Source organism: Hetaerina americana, unplaced genomic scaffold (genome assembly GCF_022747635.1).
Source record: "Hetaerina americana unplaced genomic scaffold, ioHetAmer1.1.p SCAF_53, whole genome shotgun sequence".
In the NCBI taxonomy this organism is placed as follows: Eukaryota; Metazoa; Arthropoda; class Insecta; order Odonata; family Calopterygidae; genus Hetaerina; species Hetaerina americana.
Window position 1 is genome coordinate 108,380 of NW_027287128.1, and position 21,645 is coordinate 130,024.

Here is a 21,645-nt window from a genome sequence, read left to right on the forward strand (position 1 = left end):
ATTTTTAAAAGTATTCCCATGCCCAATTTGTCTTTATGCCCTCATTTATGACATTTTTAACGTAATAATTTTTCTGATAGAAGTGCTATTCAAATCACATACCTTCTCATTCCCAATGATAGAAAGAAAATGTTGATGTCTTCTGTCTTATGTTGCTGATTATTTCCTTAACCCTTAGATATGAATGCTCTCCAAAGCGTGTTTAAACTAGTAGGTATCTAACAAAAATATATATTATAAAATAAAATGGCAGTATGAATTCGAAAATATCATCATTATTATGACGATTTCAAGAGCCAAAGCTTCTATCTTGGAAGAAAATTTGACGCGTTAAAAATAAACCATTAACAAAATGTTCTATTTTTCTAGTTTTTCATGCACACTTGCAAAGTGAAGTCCTTACGACATGAATTTAACATTAACTCAATTTATCCGCGTGAAATTTCTCACGTTGCATGCCAGAACCTGATTTTTGCTCTTCTGTCGGATTTAAACGTCAGTGTAGATGTCAACATCGGTGAGTGTCAGTTGAGAGAATTCGTTTGAGTCCTCTTTCATGATGAGTGAGAGGTATATCCGTCGTGCAGAATAAATTTAAAATCGGACAGCTGATCCACGCTCTCTGTAAACTCCTTAAATGGCTGAAATATTGACGTGCTTGATCGTCTCTAGCATAGGCGAATATTAAACAGTTAACACGATCATATTTTATACGCTTCTAAAAATATCTTTTAACATTCACAGATTACCACGAACACTCAGGCGTATATGGGTGTATTTGATATGTCATTGAAGTGTACATCTGTAAATGCTCAAAATACAACCTGCCATAATTAAAAATTGATATAAATTGGAATTTATATTAAGCTAAATGAATATTATAATTAAATAAAATGTATCCATAGAATGACTCTACATGATAAGTAGCCCAAATTGGCTTGTCTTATTGCTTACGCTTTCAGTGAAACGCTAGAATTACGGAATGGAAGTCCTAAAATATGAACTTGGCAGAATAAGAATAAACACAATACAGACATTGTAGATATGTAATTTAATTGGGAAGCATTAAGTATCATTCCAAGCAACACATTTTTTCGCACTGTTTAAAGACACAACAATGTATGACGTAAATGTATACATGGTTGATCGATTACTTCGGGCATCTTCAGAGCACAAACATTTCTCAAAGGATGAAAATATTAAACATAATAATAACCCACTATCATTAACCCTTTTAAGTTTGGATAATGAAATAAGATGATGACACACATATTTTGAATTACAAAGGAGAATGAAGAAAATTATTTGATTTTGCACATTTACTCATTGTCAGTTTGATGTATTTGATGAAGAAACATTACGATACAAAAATATATGTGACTTACTTATCCTCTTTGCTAAAACCTTTTTTCCTCTTTGCTTTACTAACACTTACGTGAAAAATTGTTATAGTAATGCTTTTCTCTCACTCTCTCAGGTTCTAAATTTTTTAATTGCTTCCATAATCAATAAAATGCTATCCACGCACACGAAATGCTAATCACTTTCACCTCTTTAAATGTCACCGTAATCTTCACTATTTCTCTCTTGAGTCGCAGAGCACAAGGTTTATTATTTTTTGACACGTCTGCACAGAAATTTCTGTGTTATGAGTCATTGCTCCTTAGATTTTGCACACAGTAATTGGATGACTATATACCTTATTATGAAATCTGAGATATACGACGCATGCCAAAATAGTCTTCATGCATTGATCTTGCAACCGGGAAGCTTCCTTTGTGCCGTCATCGGACCTCCTAAAAATAAGATAGGCATATTTTTTTAAATACTTTTCACAGTTTAAAAAAACATTTTAACACATCAGTATCAAATTCAGACCACTAAATAGTCTTTATATTTGCTCCCTCTCACTATGTGATAGTCCAACTTGACTATTATAAAATCATTTTTTAAATCAATTTCCAATCTAGAAAAAACAGTCAATTTTAAGCAACTATTTCGATCTTACATTACTATTTATTTATTAATGTTGACTAATCTTATTACATTAATGGCATTATTGCCCACAAATGTAATTCGTAAAATCGTAAAATTCCGTTTTATTTATATTCTACTTCCAATAATAATGGGAAAGAATTTTATACTGGATCATTTCTCCCAAAGATGCCAATGCTCAGATGTCACCGCCAGATTACACCACATGACAGGTATAGGCAGATTATCTGGAGCCAAATGCTGATCTCTTCGAAAAGGTTCGCAGACGTCCCATACTGAACAGCAGCCGGTAGTTCACCTGAAAGAGAAGTGCGTCAGTATTGATGTGTATTAATAATATCTAGTCGGGTTAAACTAGCCCGAAATACTGTATTGGGACTCGTGGATTTTTTGCAAAAATTTATACCACTATTATCAAGACCAGTCGCGGCAAAAACTTGACAACTCAGAAAAGTCAATTTTAGACAAATTATTTCTATCGAGAAATTTCTACCACGATGTTACCTATGGCATCTCTTTTAGGTAGGCTTTTAGCCAGAATATACCATGGATACATCCATTAAATTTATTAATAGGCGTATATCTATAAAATATATAACCACTTTTTAGATCAATGCGAAAATTTCAGGTTTTGATAACCATTACTACCTTTCTTGCAGTCCCAAAGACTCTATATCCTCTCCATCTTCGTGGCCTCCACTACATTCCGCTTTCTGCCAAGATTTATCTTTGGCTGAGACCTTCAATTTTCTCCTCCAAATTCTTTCTCCCAAAGCTCATCTAGTACGCATCCATTGGTCTCATTCCTTTTCAACTCACCTTTCCGATTCCAACCCGAACCATAATCTCAACATTGGAAATGATCTGTCAATTCTCAAGCAAAAAATTTGTTCACTATTAATCAAAAACTTTATTTTTATTCATCAGAGTCTAACCGTGCAAATATTTATTACATCAACCAACAAGGGTAGGCTGAAAACAAATGCACACATGCTTGTAGACCACAAACAAAATGACCTTCAGAAGCACTCCTGGTGGCATGTGGAAGTAACATTTCCCCTAAACATGCTTGCGCAGGTTTGAGATCCGTTATTTCATCCTGTGTATTTCGAGAAGCGGAAATATGTAGACGTGTTTTAGTGTTATGTCAACGCGAATTAAACAGCGTGCTGTTATCGAATTTTTAACTGCTGAAAAAGTGACTCCTACTGAGATTCATCGTCGTTTGACGACTGTCTATGGTGACGATGCTGTCAATAGGTCAACTTTAAATCGATAGGTAGTAAAATTCGCGGTTGTGAGCCGGGAAAAGCCATAATTGTTGACACGTAGCGGACGTCCGATCATTGGCACAGACGATAAACATCGCAAACTCGTCAAAGATTTGATTCAAAATGACCGGCGAGTCACTCAAAAGCGTCTCACAAACCATAATGAAATATCCAAGGAAGAAATTTGTCGTGTTAAAGGTAGCCTGGCGCCAATAATCTTGCAATATGACAACGCTCGTCCACACACCTCGCGCGCAAATGGAGAGGCTCTGCGAAACCTGAAATCTGAACCAATTCTACACCCTTCTTATTCCTCCGATATTTTTCCTCAACTCAAGATACACCTCAAGGGTAATCATTACACCTCGGACGATGAGGTGAAGGCAGCGGTCAAGTCCTGGATTCGAGAAACGTTGGTAGAGTTTTTCAGTGACGGAATGAAAAAACTTGTTAAACGTTGGGAGAAATGTGTTAGCCTTAGCCGGTGACCTTGTTGAAGAATAGATGCATAATTTTGAAATATTAGAATTTTACTTTAATGTACTTTTTGCTCAATATTGGTATTTGTTTTTGTTCACGCTCTACAAGAAAGTGTACATCACTTTTCAGCCTACCCTCGTATTTTCTTTCCTATATTCTATAATTTATGAACGCAATATCATATTTTACGAGTTATTATATTAAATAATTTTGTTCCCTTTTAAAACTATAAGCATTGAGCACACATAATAATGTGTCTCAATATACATATTCATAGGAGGGTGGTCTGAAAAGTTTCCGACATAACAATGATGCAAGACATTTTTTCTAAAATTCTCTGATTCGGAAACTTTTCAGACCACCCATGCATATATATATATATATATATATATATATATATATATATATATATATATATATATATATGTCTTTCTCGAAATCCCTTTACGCTGGTGTGCTGCGTCATATGTCCAATTTCGATATTGAATTCCGCGGGTGGGTTCACTCGCGACCAAAACGCCTCGGTCCACGTAGATAGTTAAATATTAAACATAAAAACGTGCCAATAAGGCTAAAGCTTTTCCCCCGACCGCCACAGTTTTTTGGCGGAAAATCCTAACAATTCACCGTTTGTTTGATGACCTCATGTCGAATCAACGTGAAAGTTTTGAAACAACGATGTGGCTACTCCTTCAACTGTTATTTTTCCATCAACGCGAAGCGTGCGTACACAGTCGAAGCAACTCGTTATTCCCACAGCGCGGCTCACTCGTGGTCGATTTTATTTCCCCTCCTCTTTACCATTCTATGCCAGTCACCTTTCACTTCCAAACACTTTCAAAACTAGTCTTTTCCGCTTACTACCTCAAAACTAATGGTAATATTTTCTTCTCTTGTTTCTCTCCAACTCACAAAATGCTCATGTCACTGAAACAAACTCTCCATCGCTCACACAAGCTTTCTTTTTAACGTGAAGGATATTACTGCAGCATCTTATTCGTGGAATTGTTTTGTTTTGCAGGTGTTTTATCTTATTTTCTCTCTTTATACAACAATTTATCTAAACAAATACCGACTTTGTGTTAATCAGAGATTTTTACGATCAAACTCTAAATAAAACTTGACAAAATATGGTCATAACCAGAGATGCATTTATTTTCCATCTGAATGATTCTCGTGAAATTTTATTTATTTAAAAATATAAGTATTCCTGGTTTTAGTGAAATAAGTGCTTTATTTAATTAATAGTCATGCTCATTCCGTGTTGGGCTTTGTTTGAGGAAGATATTCCCATTCTCACCACAAAGCTCATATCCTAATTCCTGGCAAAATATTCCAGCAATGACTGAGCATATGTGCACCTTTCCTCGGCAAAGAGTTAATCCCTGTCCTCGGACGTCGTCCGATTGGATGTTCGCTATCTTTTTTGTCATATCGAACGAATGAAGCCTCACTAATGGTTCCCACGGCGTAAGATATAGGTGCTGATGATTTCCTATCGTGCCTTCCCTTCTCCTCTCAATGAGCAACTCCTATACTCAGCAAGATACAATTATTTAAATGTATTGCCCCATCAATTTCAAAGGGATAGAGAAACGAACTAAAACAAGATGAGGAAAAAAAATTCTCTCATTACAAATCTTAACATTAGCTAGGCTTTGTCCGAAAATTTACTTCGAAAATCTCTTGTCAATCCCAGCCATCAAAATTATTTTTCATTTTTAGAAACATGAAAAGGCCTTCTGTGCCTTGCTGTGGGATACTATTTCAGTATTTCCCAAACCAATCTAAAATTTCTTTAAACCAGAAATACATGTATTTCCAGTTCTCGCATCTCCCATCCTAAGTCTGCCATCACCATTTTTTCCGTTACTTATCTAGTTTTTTAATTCTATGGTTCAGAGATTCAAATTTTGTCATCAAATCAAAAATGTAGGCACAAGGTTCTGCTTGGGAAAACTTTCAAACTCTCTGATTTTTAAGTAATAGATGGTAAACGAAAACTCGATGGATTCGATGGCAATTACTGTAACATAGAGATACTTACAAAACTTCTAGTGGTTTGTCGTAAAATACAGACTATCGTAAATCTCGGGATCCGATTTGTGGCCCTATTTTTTGTAACTAAATACACAAGTGAAATTCCTTTTATCCTAGTATTTCCTGGTTCCTATCAGCCGGTTCATTTATTCCTATCATTCCAGTAATCGCCGTTTTAATCGGAAATCGTCTTTCTCAGCTAACTGGAAGATCAATGGTTCAAATTTCGTCGTAAGAATGGAGGTTACGTTGCCATATAATGGTGCTCATTTATAGGGACAAATGGGAAGTCAAAAAAGGGGTTTAAAGCACTTTGAGCTTCTAAATCCTAAGTTAGTCTTCCTCGTCGCGCTCAACATTCAATCACTTTTCCTTTCGCTTCCTTCTTTTCCATTCTCACGATTTCTCATTTATATTAGTTCCTCTTTTTTACATCTCTCCTCTTTCCTTTCTGAAATCGATCGACAAGCACGCGGAATTCTGAAAACTCCGCCATTGTGCCGTTCTTCGGTCAAATTTCTTGGAGGGAAGGGAGAGGTAACACCAGAGTTTCGATATTTTTAGTGCCTAACATGATTTTTTAACTACTATGAAAAAAAAAAAGGCAGAAATTCTGCAGGTATCAGCAAGAGTATCACCTGCATTGATATTTTCTTGACAATATCATTTGGTTGCATCCTGAACGGGTTCTGGTGACCGGGGAGTAAATGGATAAACTGGCTTTGAAAACAAAAAAGCATTATTTGATAAAGTTCTTAGATTTATTTACTCCCGCCCCCTATCCAATATTTGCTAGGTACTTGATTCTGCAATATTTTTCATCGTCATGTCTTCAACTAACACAATGATTGGCTACTATGAGAGAAAGCAAACTAAATGCAGGCAGGCCCTGGGGCAGCTTGAAACGCAACTTATAACACCATAATTTTAAGCACTGCTTCATGCATAGTTATTTTTCCTACCCTCTCGTGGTCAAAATCAAATGTCCTCAGGCATTATTTATATTTGCAAGTGTAAAAATATCGTTGAAATCAACGGACCTCACAATTGTTATCGTAAAACGTTATGCAAACAACCCTACTGCGCGAAATGTTTTAAACAAGATCCCTTGAAGGTGGAGGTCATTTTTCTCCCTGAAAGAAGCAAAATACAATACGTGTCATCACAACACAACATGCTCAGGAATGATTGTAATCAGTTGACTGGTTTATCTGGCGAGCGTGTGACCTTCTATTGGTACCGATTCACTAACCTGGGACTCTCTTGCCTCATAGTGATGCAGCATGCATGCTAAATGGATTTACAGATTTAAAGATACTTCCTTTCCTGAGAAAATCTGTTCTGTCGAGGTTGTCAACTAATTTTTCTGTATATAATTTCCCTCTATTTCTAATTATGAGTAGCTCATTACAAAAGTTTGAGTTTAACTCAATAAACGTATTCTCGGGACTCTCCATCTCTTCCAACCTATTTGTTGATAAGATGCAGTTGCACAATTCTCATGCTTAGCACTAAAGCCTCTCTCGCCAAAGAACTCAAAATTTAATCACTTAAATCTCTTAAATGGCTGAGTAAGAGGGTCACGTAGTATAAAGGAACATTTCCAGACATAGCGTAGTACGTACTTAAGTTTCGAGCTTCGTTTCAAAATGCTTTTCCAGTGCCTTCTCAGAAACGGGACAAGAAATAGGTTTCTCTAATCCTCTTTCAAAGTAATCTAATAAGAAGATGTCGTGGAGAAGTCGCACACGCAGACAAGTTTTGGCAGAGAATACACAGCGCTCCGCGCATTTCCCTCTTGTTCATTTAGTCTGACTGATCTATTGCGCAATATCGTTGATTTAATGTGATACACATAATTGGCAAAATCAAAACGACTATTATTTAACTTCAGTGATATGTCAAATTAGCAAAAATTTTATAAATAGAATTTCAACCATTTTCTGTTATTATAGCAGCTATTTGACTCTATGTGTAGAAAGTAATTTCTCCTTTATAGCAGGATTCAATTCCATTGCTTCCTCTCAAATTACACCAACCAATTATCTTCATTTCTTATCAATTAGTTGCTCGTCATAATGAATTCAGTGTAATTATTACTTTGAAATAATTGTAAACCAATGCTTTTAGTAAATGGATAAGTAAATGGGTCGACGTTCTCAAATGTTTTCAATCTCTTAATAATAAATGGGAATTGTAAAGAATGATTAAAACAATAAGCCTTTTCAATATCATTCATTATCTTTACTATTCTTTCACCAATAAACACTAATTAACTCGAGAATTATAAAACATGCAAAATGAAGTTGGCCATATACGATTTTGAGTGAACGAAGCATATGTGGACATGACAGCCTAACATGCAGCGCCGTTATAGTTGAAGCAATAGGCAACCGATAAAATACAATAGTATTCTACTGTTTCAGGATTCGCATGGTGGAAGTATTTCATGCCCATATTGAAAGAACCTGGCACTTTTCCACAGCTTTTTATTTTAAGGTACAACGCATTTCACCGACTTGCGGCATCATCAGGTACAAATATACTTAACAACAGTGCACCTTGTAATAACAATCTGTGGAAAGTACCAAGTTCTTTTAATATGAATAAAAAATACAATAGATGTAAATTACGCTAAAAAACCGTGACCAGCTGTAAAGTCAGCCAAAGTAAGTCAGGAAATACGTACTATAAACTCAAAGAACTAACTGTGATATATCCACTTTTCAATTTATTGGTTTCCTATCAAGTAATTTTGCGAAATATTTCCTTTTTTAATATTTTATTTTTCGTCAATTGCGTCGTCACATTTAAAATTAAACTGAATTATTTTCCTGTTTATCAGTGCCAATTGGGCCAACAAAATATTTGGTATGGTTTGGAGTGAGGATTGATTAAATGCTTTGGCGATTTAAATACACATATAAATGAAGGATAAAACATCCCCTGTGGTTTTATGTTAGCTTAACCGTGCTCTCTGTTCACATGTGAAACATGTAAACGTAAGTCTGCAAAACAATATAACTAAGCCGATCCAGACACACAATTTCTAACCAAATTTTCAACACCTTATAGCCAATTGATAACCGCTTGTGAGGTGACCATAATTATGGTGGAATAGAATAAATGCTGGTTTACAAGGTTGTTCTTTTTTGGGAAAATTTAGATAAGCAGTCGTTGATTGAAGTGGCTCTATAAGGGAAGGAAACAGTTTAAGGGCCTGCTGCTGAGTGAGCTAACGTTCAGCAGCCTGAATGGCCCCCGTATCTAAGGGCAATAATTTCATAATGGATAGGCTTGGAATATGAATACGTTATATAAAACGGTAAAGATAGCTGACTTAATACCAGGGATATGTTTTGTGAAATGGTAATGGGAATGAAGGATCATAAAAGAGAAGTCAAAAGACCAGGAGAGGCTCTAATGGATACGCTAACAAAGTTCCTTTTCAAGAAAATAAGATGCTGATAAAGAGATGAGCATTTTTGACCATCTAGAATTCATTTTATTTCCACGAGAGGTTATAAATTTAGCAAATTAAGAATCAATTTCACAAAAGGAGGTTAAATTGGTTTATAGGATATATAACTTGTTAAAAATCACTTTTACCAATTGACCGATAAATTTTTATGGCAAGTGATATCAAAATAAATTTCTAAAAGTAAATTCTTAAGCTCCTACGAACACTATATGTGCGATTAGTTTTTAATTTCATGTTGTAAATTACCATCCATAAATAAAATGTTGTCATCAATATGATGCAACAGTACAGATGAGTATAAAATAAATGCGTTACGCTGGTTTTATGTTGTTGCGAAAGTTGATAATCATATCAAATTAACTAAATATAATAGAAGAGTAAATAACCTCAAAAAGAGGAGCAGACTGTGAAAGTCGCGGATCATTGTGGTTGTAGAGGATCTCAAGGCAAGAAATATTGCAAATATTAGGAGTTGACAAGCAAAAGTAATATGCAAAGGCAGGACGGTTAGGATGAAATGATTTCAAGGTATTAATATTTCTCAAATAAACTTAAATAAAATATTTTGGCTTTACCGACTGCAAAAAAAATGAGAGATGTTATCATGTTAATATTTCGGAACCCATCTCCCTTGGAGATTATCAGTGTGCCAACTTTATTGCATGGCATTTCAAATGCATGTAAATAATTACGCAGGATATATGTAGTCTCTAAAAAAAATGGTGCAAATAATTCCTTAAAAGTATTCAAATGGACGATATAATGATAGCAATTTCGCCAAGGAAACTGCTCTCGTTGATCACAACGAAAATTTCTATACATTTTGATTTTGAAATCCACCTGATATTTCAGTTGTACATTCATACAAATAAAGTCGTAAAAGAATATCTTCTATTTTTTTCTTGATGCAACTTTATGCCAATTCAAAAATTATTTATTGAGATCAAATCCCTCACTCAATACTTATTACATCCTATCGTTCCCCTAAGAGCATTTTGTTCATCAAGACAAAATATAACTTCTAGATTATAAATGTTTTAAACTTCTTTTCTCGCATTTCTCCATTTGGAAGAACACTAAAATAATAAACTTTACCTAGTTTATTTATTTTCCTCTGAGAGCTATAATATAAAAAACCGCTTAAAAAGTTAAATCATGCATTGATCGAAGGCCGAATAAGACATACTACCTTGATCAAAAATTTCCCGGAATTTATTCAGAAAATTAAAAATACAAGTTTATTCATCTAAATCTATATTGTCCCCTTCAAAGTAATCCCCATCGACTGCAACACACTTATGCCAGCGCTTGATCCAATCCTCGAAACATTTTTTATATTCGGTTTTCGGTATGTCCATCAGTGCTTCCTGCGATTTTTCCATTACTTCCTCTCGGCTGCTAAAACGCGTTCCCCGTAATGGTTTTTTAACTCGATTGAACAGAAAGAAGTCACAGGGAGCCAAATCAGGTGAATTCGGTGGCTGTTGGATGGTATTTGTTGCATTTTTCGTCAAAAAATTACGAATAATGATAGCACTGTGCGACGGTGCGTTATCATGGTGCAAAATCCACGAGTTTTCTGCCCACATTTCTGGTCTCTTTCGGCGAATTGCTTCACGCAAACGTCTCATAACGCCCAAATAATACTCTTTGTTTACTGTCTGGCCTTCTGGCAAAAATTCATGATGCACTACACCGTTGTAATCCATGAAAACCGTCAGCATTGCCTTCTTTTTTGACTGAAAACGACGTGGTTTTTTTGGTCTCGGCTCATTTGGTGAACGCCATTCACTTGCCTGATGTCTGGATTGCGTGTCGTACTCATAAACCCACGTCTCGTCTCCAGTAATGATCCTTTTGATGAATGTGGGATCGGATTCAGCCTCGCAAATCATGTCTTTTGCGACGTCAACACGGTCTCTTTTTTGCATGAAATTGAGGTCTTGCTTTGCTGCTACACGACGGAAACCCAAATCATTAACCACAATGTCTTGGGCGGATCCATAGGCAATGTTCAAGTCCTCCGCTATTTCTCTGATGGTTAATTTGCGGTTATTGACCAACATTTCTTTTACTTTATCAATTTTTTCACCGACTTTCGATGTCGATGGTCTGCCACTGCGTTCATCATCTTCGATTGACTCACGACCACTTCTGAACCGCTCGTGCCACTGGTAAACGACCGTTTTTTTTAGAGAATCGTTGCCGAAACACTTTTCCAACATTTCCAACGTCCGTGCGCCACTAAATCCGTTTTTTACGCAAAATTTAATACAAGTTCGTTGTTGCAAATTTAAATCCATTTCTGAAATTGTAAAAAATCGCCAACACACACAGAGATAGATGTACTCTTGGCTACGTAACTTTTGCAAATGTCAAGTTATGACACTAAGATTTAAAGGGAATATCAACAACAGATGTACCAATTTAACAAAAAAAACAGAACTCAAATCGGAACGATGGGAGCGCCACACGGTGGTTATTCCGGGAACTTTTTGATCAAGGTAGTATGCCGGTCGAATATATTATTTTTCAGACGTCGACGACTTCATCAGATTTACACTCATTGAGCATCTGTGTAGCTATTTCATGCAGAAACTTATTAATATGTCCTTATGACATACTAGGTGGAAACATTTCATTCAAAATCTCAATATCTATGTTGCGGCATGTCGTTATACAACATGAAAATGACGATATATTCGTGTTTTGCTCTGTTTTCCCGTCTCAAAGACCCGAAGACACTATGCACGCAGCATTTTATATCACTCCATCTTGCACCAACCTGGTAGGAGTTTACGAAATTACAGCGAATGGGAGCAAGCTTGCAGACAACCTTTATCGTCGCCACCACTCCCCTTAGTACAGCCTTTTGTTGCCGCTGCTCTGGCGTGCGCCCAAACTCTAGGAGCAGCTCTTAAGCAACGCATCGGCCGACTTCTTTCCCCCGCCCCTGTTCCCCCCTTTCCATCCTAAACGTGTAGCGTGTCCCTTTACGACCATTGGTCGGGAAGGGCTCCTCCGTCCCACCTCCAGAGGAACGCACAAAGATTCGCCCAAAACTTTTCGACAATAACCTTCGCCCTGTATGCTCGCCTTCCCCAGGGGCGCCGGGCATAGAAGAGCGTTCCGCGTCGCATCCCAAGAGGTATTGCGCGCAGCGAAAAACTCCTCCACCAGGATTCTCCCCTCTACCTCCTTCTCTCTCTTTCTGCTACTACACTACCCGATGAAAACCTAAAGGAAAACATTTTCAAGTGAAGGCTTAAAGGAAGTTGAAGGGTTTTAGTACCCTCTCCTCCCTCAGGGCTTGCACTTCCCCGTCCTCCATCCCCAGGGTAGCAATTTTATCTGCCTCTGCTCTCTCTGCCCCTGCTCTCCCCTCACCCCACGCCATCAACCCCTCTTCCGGGGAAGCATCTTACCGACGCAGGCAATGCTGGCAGTTTTCGCCGCGGTCAAAATCTTTAAGGGGCCCCTCTCTCGAATGGGCGGGCGAAAACTGGAGCAACTGTGAGTGAATACAATGGAGGGATGCGGGGGAGAACTGACCGTGGTTTCGTCGACAAACAGTTCCGAGTTTTTTATCTTAAAATGGGAGCTTCTCAGAAAGAGGTGACGGCTGACGTCAAGGAACTGTCCCGAGGGAAAGTGGATGGAGTCCTCAAAATGAAAGGGTGTCAGGAGATGCTTCGCAATTCAGCGTACATCCAAACGCTCTCTTGCCCCTGGGGAAAGTTTCGAGGAAGTTGTTTGCCATTGTTCTGTATTATTGGTAGAAACACTACATTCTCCTAATGACTTCCTAGATTTTATCTTCCAACATTCGTGTTATCGGTTACTACCCACTAACTGTACTTAATTCGTCGCTTGAGGCAGTACTAGTCTTTTAACTAGTTTCTCGAAATTGGGAGTACTCCGCATCAATTACCAATTTTAGATTGACGCAGGTTTGAGTTTATCTCCTGCTTAATCCGGATTCCTTTTCTCTCGTACTTAATTCATAACTTTTCCCAGTCATTTACTGATCCTTCCTTTATTTCAGAATGCATAGTTAAATTTGTTTAGGGCGAACCAAGGATATCATTTCCAGTTATGTTTACATTTTCTCTGCATACTCACTGAGGCTATTTGATTGCTTTCCTCTTTAATTGGCTGACTGTTATTCCTTTCTGTTATTTTTCACAACGTTCTGCCACTTTCAGAAAACTATTATTCTTGAATGTCAATATATATGTTGCCTTTCTGCCGTTGCAAATTTTCTTTTACTTAGAATGGAGAAGATGTTTGTTACTCTAAGATTTTCACTATGCGGTAACCTAGAGCAGAATCACTCTATCATCAATTTGAAAAATATATCATCGGGCATACCTAGCGAAGGAAATGTTGTAAGGTTCACCTCTCTTTCTCTTTATTTCTCTGTTGCTTCACATATAGAAAAAGAAATAAATGTAGAGAAATTTATTTTGCGCCAAAATCAGACATCTCTGCTGCGTTTTCCATTTAAACTGAAATTGCTGGAAATAAAAAAAATCAAGAGGATATGACGTCTCGAATAAAGGTATTAAAACCTCAGGGAACAGAAAAGTCGTAGCGGAACACTTCTTTTTCACCCTTTCTATAAGTTTGAAGTGCTGCATTACGACAGCCTTAATAGGAATTCTTGTGACCCTGTCTCAAGATGATGGAGCCAGGAAAGTGGAATCCGTGGTTAGTGACAGATAAGGTCACAACTCTTTCGCGGACTACAGATGAAAAGAAAATATCACATGGAGGTAGGTTTCTCCAAATAGTAAGGTAGCAAGAAGTATTAAAAGACCCTGGGACAATTTTATATCTCGTTAACAGAAATTCCATTTCGCCTTGGAGATAGGGTGCCCTCGAATAGCAGTGAGGTATGAGGCGGAAAAATAAGGCAATATTATGTATAAGTAAACAACTTCGACCCTTCAGCTGCTTCATTTCTCCGAAAACACAATCTCACTTTTTCGAGAATTCCTGCTGAACTTCTCGGGACCTTGTCGCAGCGCTCATTCCTTCCCCGCCTCAGGCGAAGAGGCTATTTAGATATATCGAAGAGCTGGTCAGGTCCCATTTCGGTGGCGTACGGGCAAATATAGGAAAGCGAGTACCTTTAAGACATACAGTATGTTTGCCGAATATATAGCAGCATAGATTTTATCAGAAAATTGTCTGAGTTATTCTTTTTTGTATCTTAGAAATAGAAATGACAAAATGTAAATAATCGTTTCTGTTAATATGTGTTATGTAGCTGAAAACGGACTCCTTCATATCTTTCCTGACGTAGGAATTACTCCGTAATCTGCATCAATCGAATCGCATTCAGAGTGATTCTTATGCTGATAACATTTTAATGATGTAAATAATAATCAGATCAGTGATACGCTAAATAAATATTTCACCTTTATTTAGCTGCATGCAAATAAACCCATGAAAAATGATTCATATTTTCTTTGGGTGGAACAAATGTTGTGACTTCATAGAACTTGTAAATTAATTGAATGTTGAGAGATTTTTAAACGATTGTATCTTAAGTTTTCAGGAATTCAGTGTGATATGTCGCAGATTTATTAGAATTATACCAAAACGATCTACTTTAATGACCGAATTAATATTTCTGCATCGTGCACAATGTACACAATCGGAGTACATTATTTATTAATTCAGCACTGGCACATTATTTCTTTTTCATTGTCGTAGATCCGTCAATAACAATTAGATAATCATCTGCAACTATAATTGCATATCAGGAAATAGCATTTTCACCAGCTCTTTAATTGTCTTAAGAGTATACGTAGAGACAGAAATTTCTTTAGAAACATGTTCTCAAAGTCTTGTTCTACTAAGTACCTTAAATGGAAGAATTCTGTTTCTCTGTCTAATATTAACGAGGGTGTACGTGCGAGTACACAAAATTTGGGTTCGAAAAACCAACTTCTAGTATTAATCAAAGATGAACTCATATAAACGTCAAAATGCATGATCTCTGAATGAGTAACTCAATAAATTCATCTCTATTACAAAAATTCAACGTTCGATTAAAATTATTATAGTATTCCAATATTTGTTGGCCATAGCTCTCCAACGTCCGGCGAAAGAAAAAGCAAAACAAATTTTTATATAAATCACATTCATTGACGTGTCAAATTAATTTTCATTCATAACGCTGACGTATCAATACGAAGAAAGTTTAAGAACATCTTCTTCAAGTTAGAAATCCTATTATGAATACTTAATTTTTTTCAATTAATTGCATTGGATGTTTTATTATTTTGCGTATATTATAATGAGTGTATACAGAATCAAAGTTTTTATAAATGAATTTTCTTCAAGTCATCTTTAGAATTATTTTATATTGATCACGCTACATATTTAGCTCATAGAAGCTAGTAAATTATGCTGTTATAATTTGTTTCCCTCTTTGATGATAATTTTTTTGGTAATAAAATTCAATTACCTCTTCGTTCAATTTTTATTACGTTCGAAGATTTCAAATTTTAAGCGGTTTAGTTACTCGGTTGGGCAACGTAGAATGTTAAGTTTTCTTTTCGGTTTATCTCCTTAAACACATTTCGCCACCTTTTTTTAGAACTGGAATGAGGACACAGAAGTTTCGCATCGTCCCCATTATCCACATTCGATGGAATTCGAACCAATTATATGATTTGAATATCCTTTCATAGCAAAAAGCCTCCCGGCCCCCTTAATCTCATGATCTAAGGTAGTCCCGATAAAAGCCAGCGTCGTTATCATTTCTCTATTCGGGGAAAATAACAAAAGAAATTTTCCAGGGACGCTGGAGTTTGATTCGGGAGCTTTTAGTGCGCGACAACTCTCTCGACATATTCAAGGAAATCCTTGGCTTTTCAAATCCATCTGATTCAAAGTCGAGTGGAAATTAAAAGCCGGGGTAACATTAAAATGATTACGTGCAAATTCTTCTTAATTTTATTTAATTTATACTTTAAGTTTATTTCAAATTAATGAAAACCGTGAGGCGGCATTTTATTGCCAAAAATTCTTACTTCTAACTTGGGAAATGTGACCATTTGTGAAGCAAATTTTTCTGTTTTGGTCATAAAAACGACTAATTCATCATTATCTGTATTAGGTTTTACAGAAAAGAGGTCAAAATTCGTAATAATAATTAATTTTTTTATTCAGACAATTTTTCCTACCAATGGTGAAACAGTTTGTTATGTTCGTACGGCTTAAATATGCTTTCAATTATTTCTGTTTAAGCTCGTGAGCAATTCTTTCGTTTAAATTTAAACACTCAATCATTAAACTACCAAAAAAATTGGCAAATCATTTATATGATTAAAAAATACTATCCCCAAAATGACTAATTAATAGCAAATTGATGAATTTGAGTACCTATAATTATTGCTTTCTATCGATATATCCGTAAACCGTAGCAATCTAGGGGTTATTTTATCCTAGTTCGGAGTACAAATTAAAAATTTTCCCCTATATTCCGCGACACAACTTATTTGACAAAAATGGCAGTTCTACATCAAATAATCCACCAATAATAACATCTGAAGGTTCGTATTTCAACCAAAGTCGTTGGTTCTAGAATATGCCTGTCGAAATGCAAAACTACTAATGTGTAACATTTCTGAACGGAAACATACCGTTTAAGATGTGTATGAAGACCGTGGCCGAAGAGATAGTGCCAATGGAGCAGGTGTAATTGCCTCCATCTTCCTTCGTCACGGATTCAATCCTTAGCGTCAGAGCTACATTTCTTCCACCTGCACTCACTCTGATCCTGGGAATAAAATTGGAGAAAGATTGCTTGTGATGATTTCAAAGTTACACTTTCAGGATGAATGGCTTTCTACAAATAAAGTTATTCAAATGCATTTAATACACGTATTTGGAATGAATAATGCGTACTGTTGCTTACCCCACACCTCTGCCGTTAGAATTGTGAGTGATGGCCGAGTCTCCTTGTCTCCATAGGACCCTACCCGCGGCGCCCCTAAGCACAGAGAAACTCCTACGTGGTGGAGAGGGAGGGGCTGGGGATGTTGTCGTGTCCTTTTGACTTGTGTTACCCTCGTCCACCTCGGGAAGACCGTCCCTTTCTTCCAGTTGGGTGGCCAGGCATGTCAATTCAACTTCGCTCCCGACTTTGTAATACCTCTCGTGGACGTCGTGACGATTCTCATCCACTATTCTTATTTGAGGAGCTGCAAAAATATGAAACGCATAGGTAATCCAATACAAGTGGTTTCTCCGACATTTTGACTACCATAGCGGTTCATTAGATTTGAGTTGCAAGCCATATTTTAGCTTTAAATTGATGAAAGTATAAGGAATACCTCAAAATACAACGTAGTTTTTATTGTTTTATTTAATATTTCTAGTTCATTCTACTTCCATTTCTATCATTATACTTGATGAAAATGATAATTGTTTTAAATGCTTAAAATATTTTACTGTAGAAAGCATTTTCATTATCCAAAATATTTTCATTACCGTTACCCTGAAAAGTCATAGTTTCTACTATTCACTCAAGAAGACCATAAAATGCAACCTACCTGTCACTTTAAGGTACACTTTTCTGACCCTTATTGGATGCGTTGCCACTTGACATTCGTAGAGGCCTTCGTCCCGTCTGTTGGTAAACAAAATTTGAAGTCGCCAGTTGTTTGGATAACGATATGCGAGTGAGAAGCGTGAGTCACTGCTGTATGTTTGCCTACCGACCGTTAGCAAGTGAATTGCATCATCTTTACGGTGCAGCCATGTGACCTATAGGGGAAAAGAAAAATAAAGGAATTTAACATAGCAAACAATGATAATTCGATTAGAAAAAAATCATTCGCTGGACAAATCTTATCATAGTGTTCAGTCGAATAATAGGTAAACTTTGTATTTCAGCATTATAAATTCAGCAGTGTAAGCTACAAGTGCAACGAAACCATGGTCAGTAGCCTGTAAAATAACGCATCAACTGAGGGAGTAGACTTATTTAGTGTTGCTAGTCTTTTGATGACACGATTGGTAGTGCTAGTCTGATGAAATATCCCTAGTTCATACGTTGAAATGGTTATGCATCTAAATAAATGATGTGGAAAGTACAAAGGTTAACCTCAAGAGGAATCGAGATACGCGTGAAGCTTTTGAATGAATTCTTTTAGTAATACGACCTTCTGGTATCCTCCAAATTGAATAAATAAGTTATCTGGAAGTAGTTTGGCTTGGGTCTTCAGATTTGCCGCCCAGATTTTAAGTCAGAGTCCCCAGATCATACTACCTTGATCAAAAATTTCCCGGAATAACCACAGTGTGGCGCTCCCATCGTTCCGATTTGAGTTCTGTTTTTTTTGTTAAATTGGTACATCTGTTGTTGATATTCCCTTTAAATCTTAGTGTCATAACTTGACATTTGCAAAAGTTACGGTCGGTTTCCGGTATGTCCATCAGTGCTTCCTGCGATTTTTCCATTACTTCCTCTCGGCTGCTAAAACGCGTTCCCCGTAATGGTTTTTTAACTCGATTGAACAGAAAGAAGTCACAGGGAGCCAAATCAGGTGAATTCGGTGGCTGTTGGATGGTATTTGTTGCATTTTTCGTCAAAAAATTACGAATAATGATAGCACTGTGCGACGGTGCGTTATCATGGTGCAAAATCCACGAGTTTTCTGCCCACATTTCTGGTCTCTTTCGGCGAATTGCTTCACGCAAACGTCTCATAACGCCCAAATAATACTCTTTGTTTACTGTCTGGCCTTCTGGCAAAAATTCATGATGCACTACACCGTTGTAATCCATGAAAACCGTCAGCATTGCCTTCTTTTTTGACTGAAAACGACGTGGTTTTTTTGGTCTCGGCTCATTTGGTGAACGCCATTCACTTGCCTGATGTCTGGATTGCGTGTCGTACTCATAAACCCACGTCTCGTCTCCAGTAATGATCCTTTTGATGAATGTGGGATCGGATTCAGCCTCGCAAATCATGTCTTTTGCGACGTCAACATGGTCTCTTTTTTGCATGAAATTGAGGTCTTTTGGCACCAACTTTGCTGCTACGCGACGGAAACCCAAATCATTAACCACAATGTCTTGGGCGGATCCATAGGCAATGTTCAAGTCCTCCGCTATTTCTCTGATGGTTAATTTGCGGTTATTGACCAACATTTCTTTTACTTTATCAATTTTTTCACCGACTTTCGATGTCGATGGTCTGCCACTGCGTTCATCATCTTCGATTGACTCACGACCACTTCTGAACCGCTCGTGCCACTGGTAAACGACCGTTTTTTTAGAGAATCGTTGCCGAAACACTTTTCCAACATTTCCAACGTCCGTGCGCCACTAAATCCGTTTTTTACGCAAAATTTAATACAAGTTCGTTGTTGCAAATTTAAATCCATTTCTGCAATTGTAAAAAATCGCCAACACACACAGAGATAGATGTACTCTTGGCTACGTAACTTTTGCAAATGTCATGTTATGACACTAAGATTTAAAGGAAATATCAACAACAGATGTACCAATTTAACAAAAAAAACAGAACTCAAATCGGAACGATGGGAGCGCCACACGGTGGTTATTCCGGGAACTTTTTGATCAAGGTAGTATGCCAAATATCGATCCGATTGGCTTCACCACTATTCACTTTTTTGGAAGAATTCCTAAGAATATCCCCTCTACTTTCGGTTTCGTTATATGGTCTTCAACGTTTTCGATCGGCGATGTGGAGTTTTTGCGACGTCAATCGATTAAATTTATTACGTAAATAAGGAATTAAATCAACTTGGTGAAAAAACCTGGGTGTATAGCAAAAATAAAGGATTGAGATAAAATTCCATGTTTAGATATTAATAAAAGGTGAACGTATTTTTCCGTGGAAAAAAATTAAAAATACTATTAATATTGTATTATATAAATTTAGATATATTTTCCGAAAAATCTTCAAGAACTGCCTAATTCGTCTAATCATCACTCAATATGCTCTTTCTAAATTAAATGTGCCGAAGTTTTACATTTTAATATTCAAGCCGTTAAGAAAAATCCAGGAGTTAATATCAAAAATTATTCTTTTACATTTCCTAAGCCTTCATTCGCCAAAATATGGTTTACATAGCCATAATGTAATATATAAATATACCGTAGTTGGGGCCCATATGGAGTAGAAACTTTAAACCAAGAAATTAATGTTTTTGAATGAACCTCCAATAAATTTTACCGGGCATTTTTCCAAAACAGATCTTTCTTCATAAAAGCAGAAAAAATTGGTCTCCATATCTTAGTTGACCGAAGCATTCCCCGTGCATCGAGGGATCTGGGTGCGAATACCGATTAAGGCGAAAGATTTTTACACTCTGAAAATTTCGTATTGTTATGCATAAGCATTGATTTACATGTCTACGGTTAATTTATTCTCATTTCCGGAAACGTGCAATTTTGTTCCAAATTTTTGATTAATTAATAATTAAAATCAAAATGTTAACACGGTTTTCAAATTGAAATAAGTAGCTCATCATTAAAAATCACCCTCCCATTTCTTTCTTTCCTCAAATTATACAAATTTGCGCTATTAAGACCAGCTTATATGCCTCTACCATAATTAATAATGGAATGCGTATAATAAACAATAGTATAGATTTAATTTATGAATATCCATACAAGTTAATTATAAATGATAAACTATTGCTGTAAACCCGAGTTTAAAGGGAAAAATCAAAATGCATGAAATGCATGGAACATAAATTTATTTGTTCATAAAAGATAATGGCTAAAAATATGAATATTGTGTTTTTATGTTTAATATGTAAAATATGTCTTGTAGTGAATTAATTCCCTAGTAAACTTCCTTTATATATTGACGGTCAAAAACTATTAGTCCATGAATTTAATAATCGGTCACTGAATACCAGTAATTTGTCCTCATGCCCTGGAATTACCCGAATCAACAATAATCTCTTGTAACAAACCATTAAGCATTCTTTGGATGCATAGAAACTCCAGACCAATCGTTCAAAAACATGCAACCGGATTCCATATCAAAGGGCGTTTTTCGAAACTTGATCACAGTCCGGTGACGTGGGTGAAGTGAAGCGGAAATCCTGGTCGAACCGAATAGTTTGTTCAGCATCATCAGCGTGCCTCAGCAGTCCAAACCACACGTGACCTTTGATCAGCTTAACCCCACCGCGAAATTTTAAACTTCCTTCATCTCCGATGCAATGTTTGTTTCTTTTTAATTTCCTTTATTTGCTGAAGTGGCCTTATTTCAATGAAGGCATTGTGGAAAGATTAATCAAAAGAATTTCATTCGCTTAATATCGTTTCAAGTTTGCAGATAGTAGAAAATGTGAAATTAGAGCTGTTAAAAAAGTA

The 21,645-nt window shown here is 36.5% G+C and overlaps 1 protein-coding gene across 1 annotated transcript in view; it reads right to left on the reverse strand.

Moving 5' to 3' along the window:
- Positions 1-1,083: 1,083 nt before the first annotated feature.
- The window catches only part of LOC139694728 (limbic system-associated membrane protein-like), an 84,149-nt gene continuing 63,587 nt past the window's right edge, over positions 1,084-21,645 (reverse strand). The window contains exons 4-8 of the mRNA XM_071593227.1: positions 17,838-18,051; positions 17,201-17,486; positions 16,926-17,062; positions 2,145-2,293; positions 1,084-1,796 (exon numbers count right to left, since the gene is read on the reverse strand). Coding sequence (XP_071449328.1) covers positions 2,181-2,293; positions 16,926-17,062; positions 17,201-17,486; positions 17,838-18,051 — 750 coding nt within the window. The 3' untranslated portion in view covers positions 1,084-1,796; positions 2,145-2,180. The remainder of the gene's footprint in view (positions 1,797-2,144; positions 2,294-16,925; positions 17,063-17,200; positions 17,487-17,837; positions 18,052-21,645) is intronic.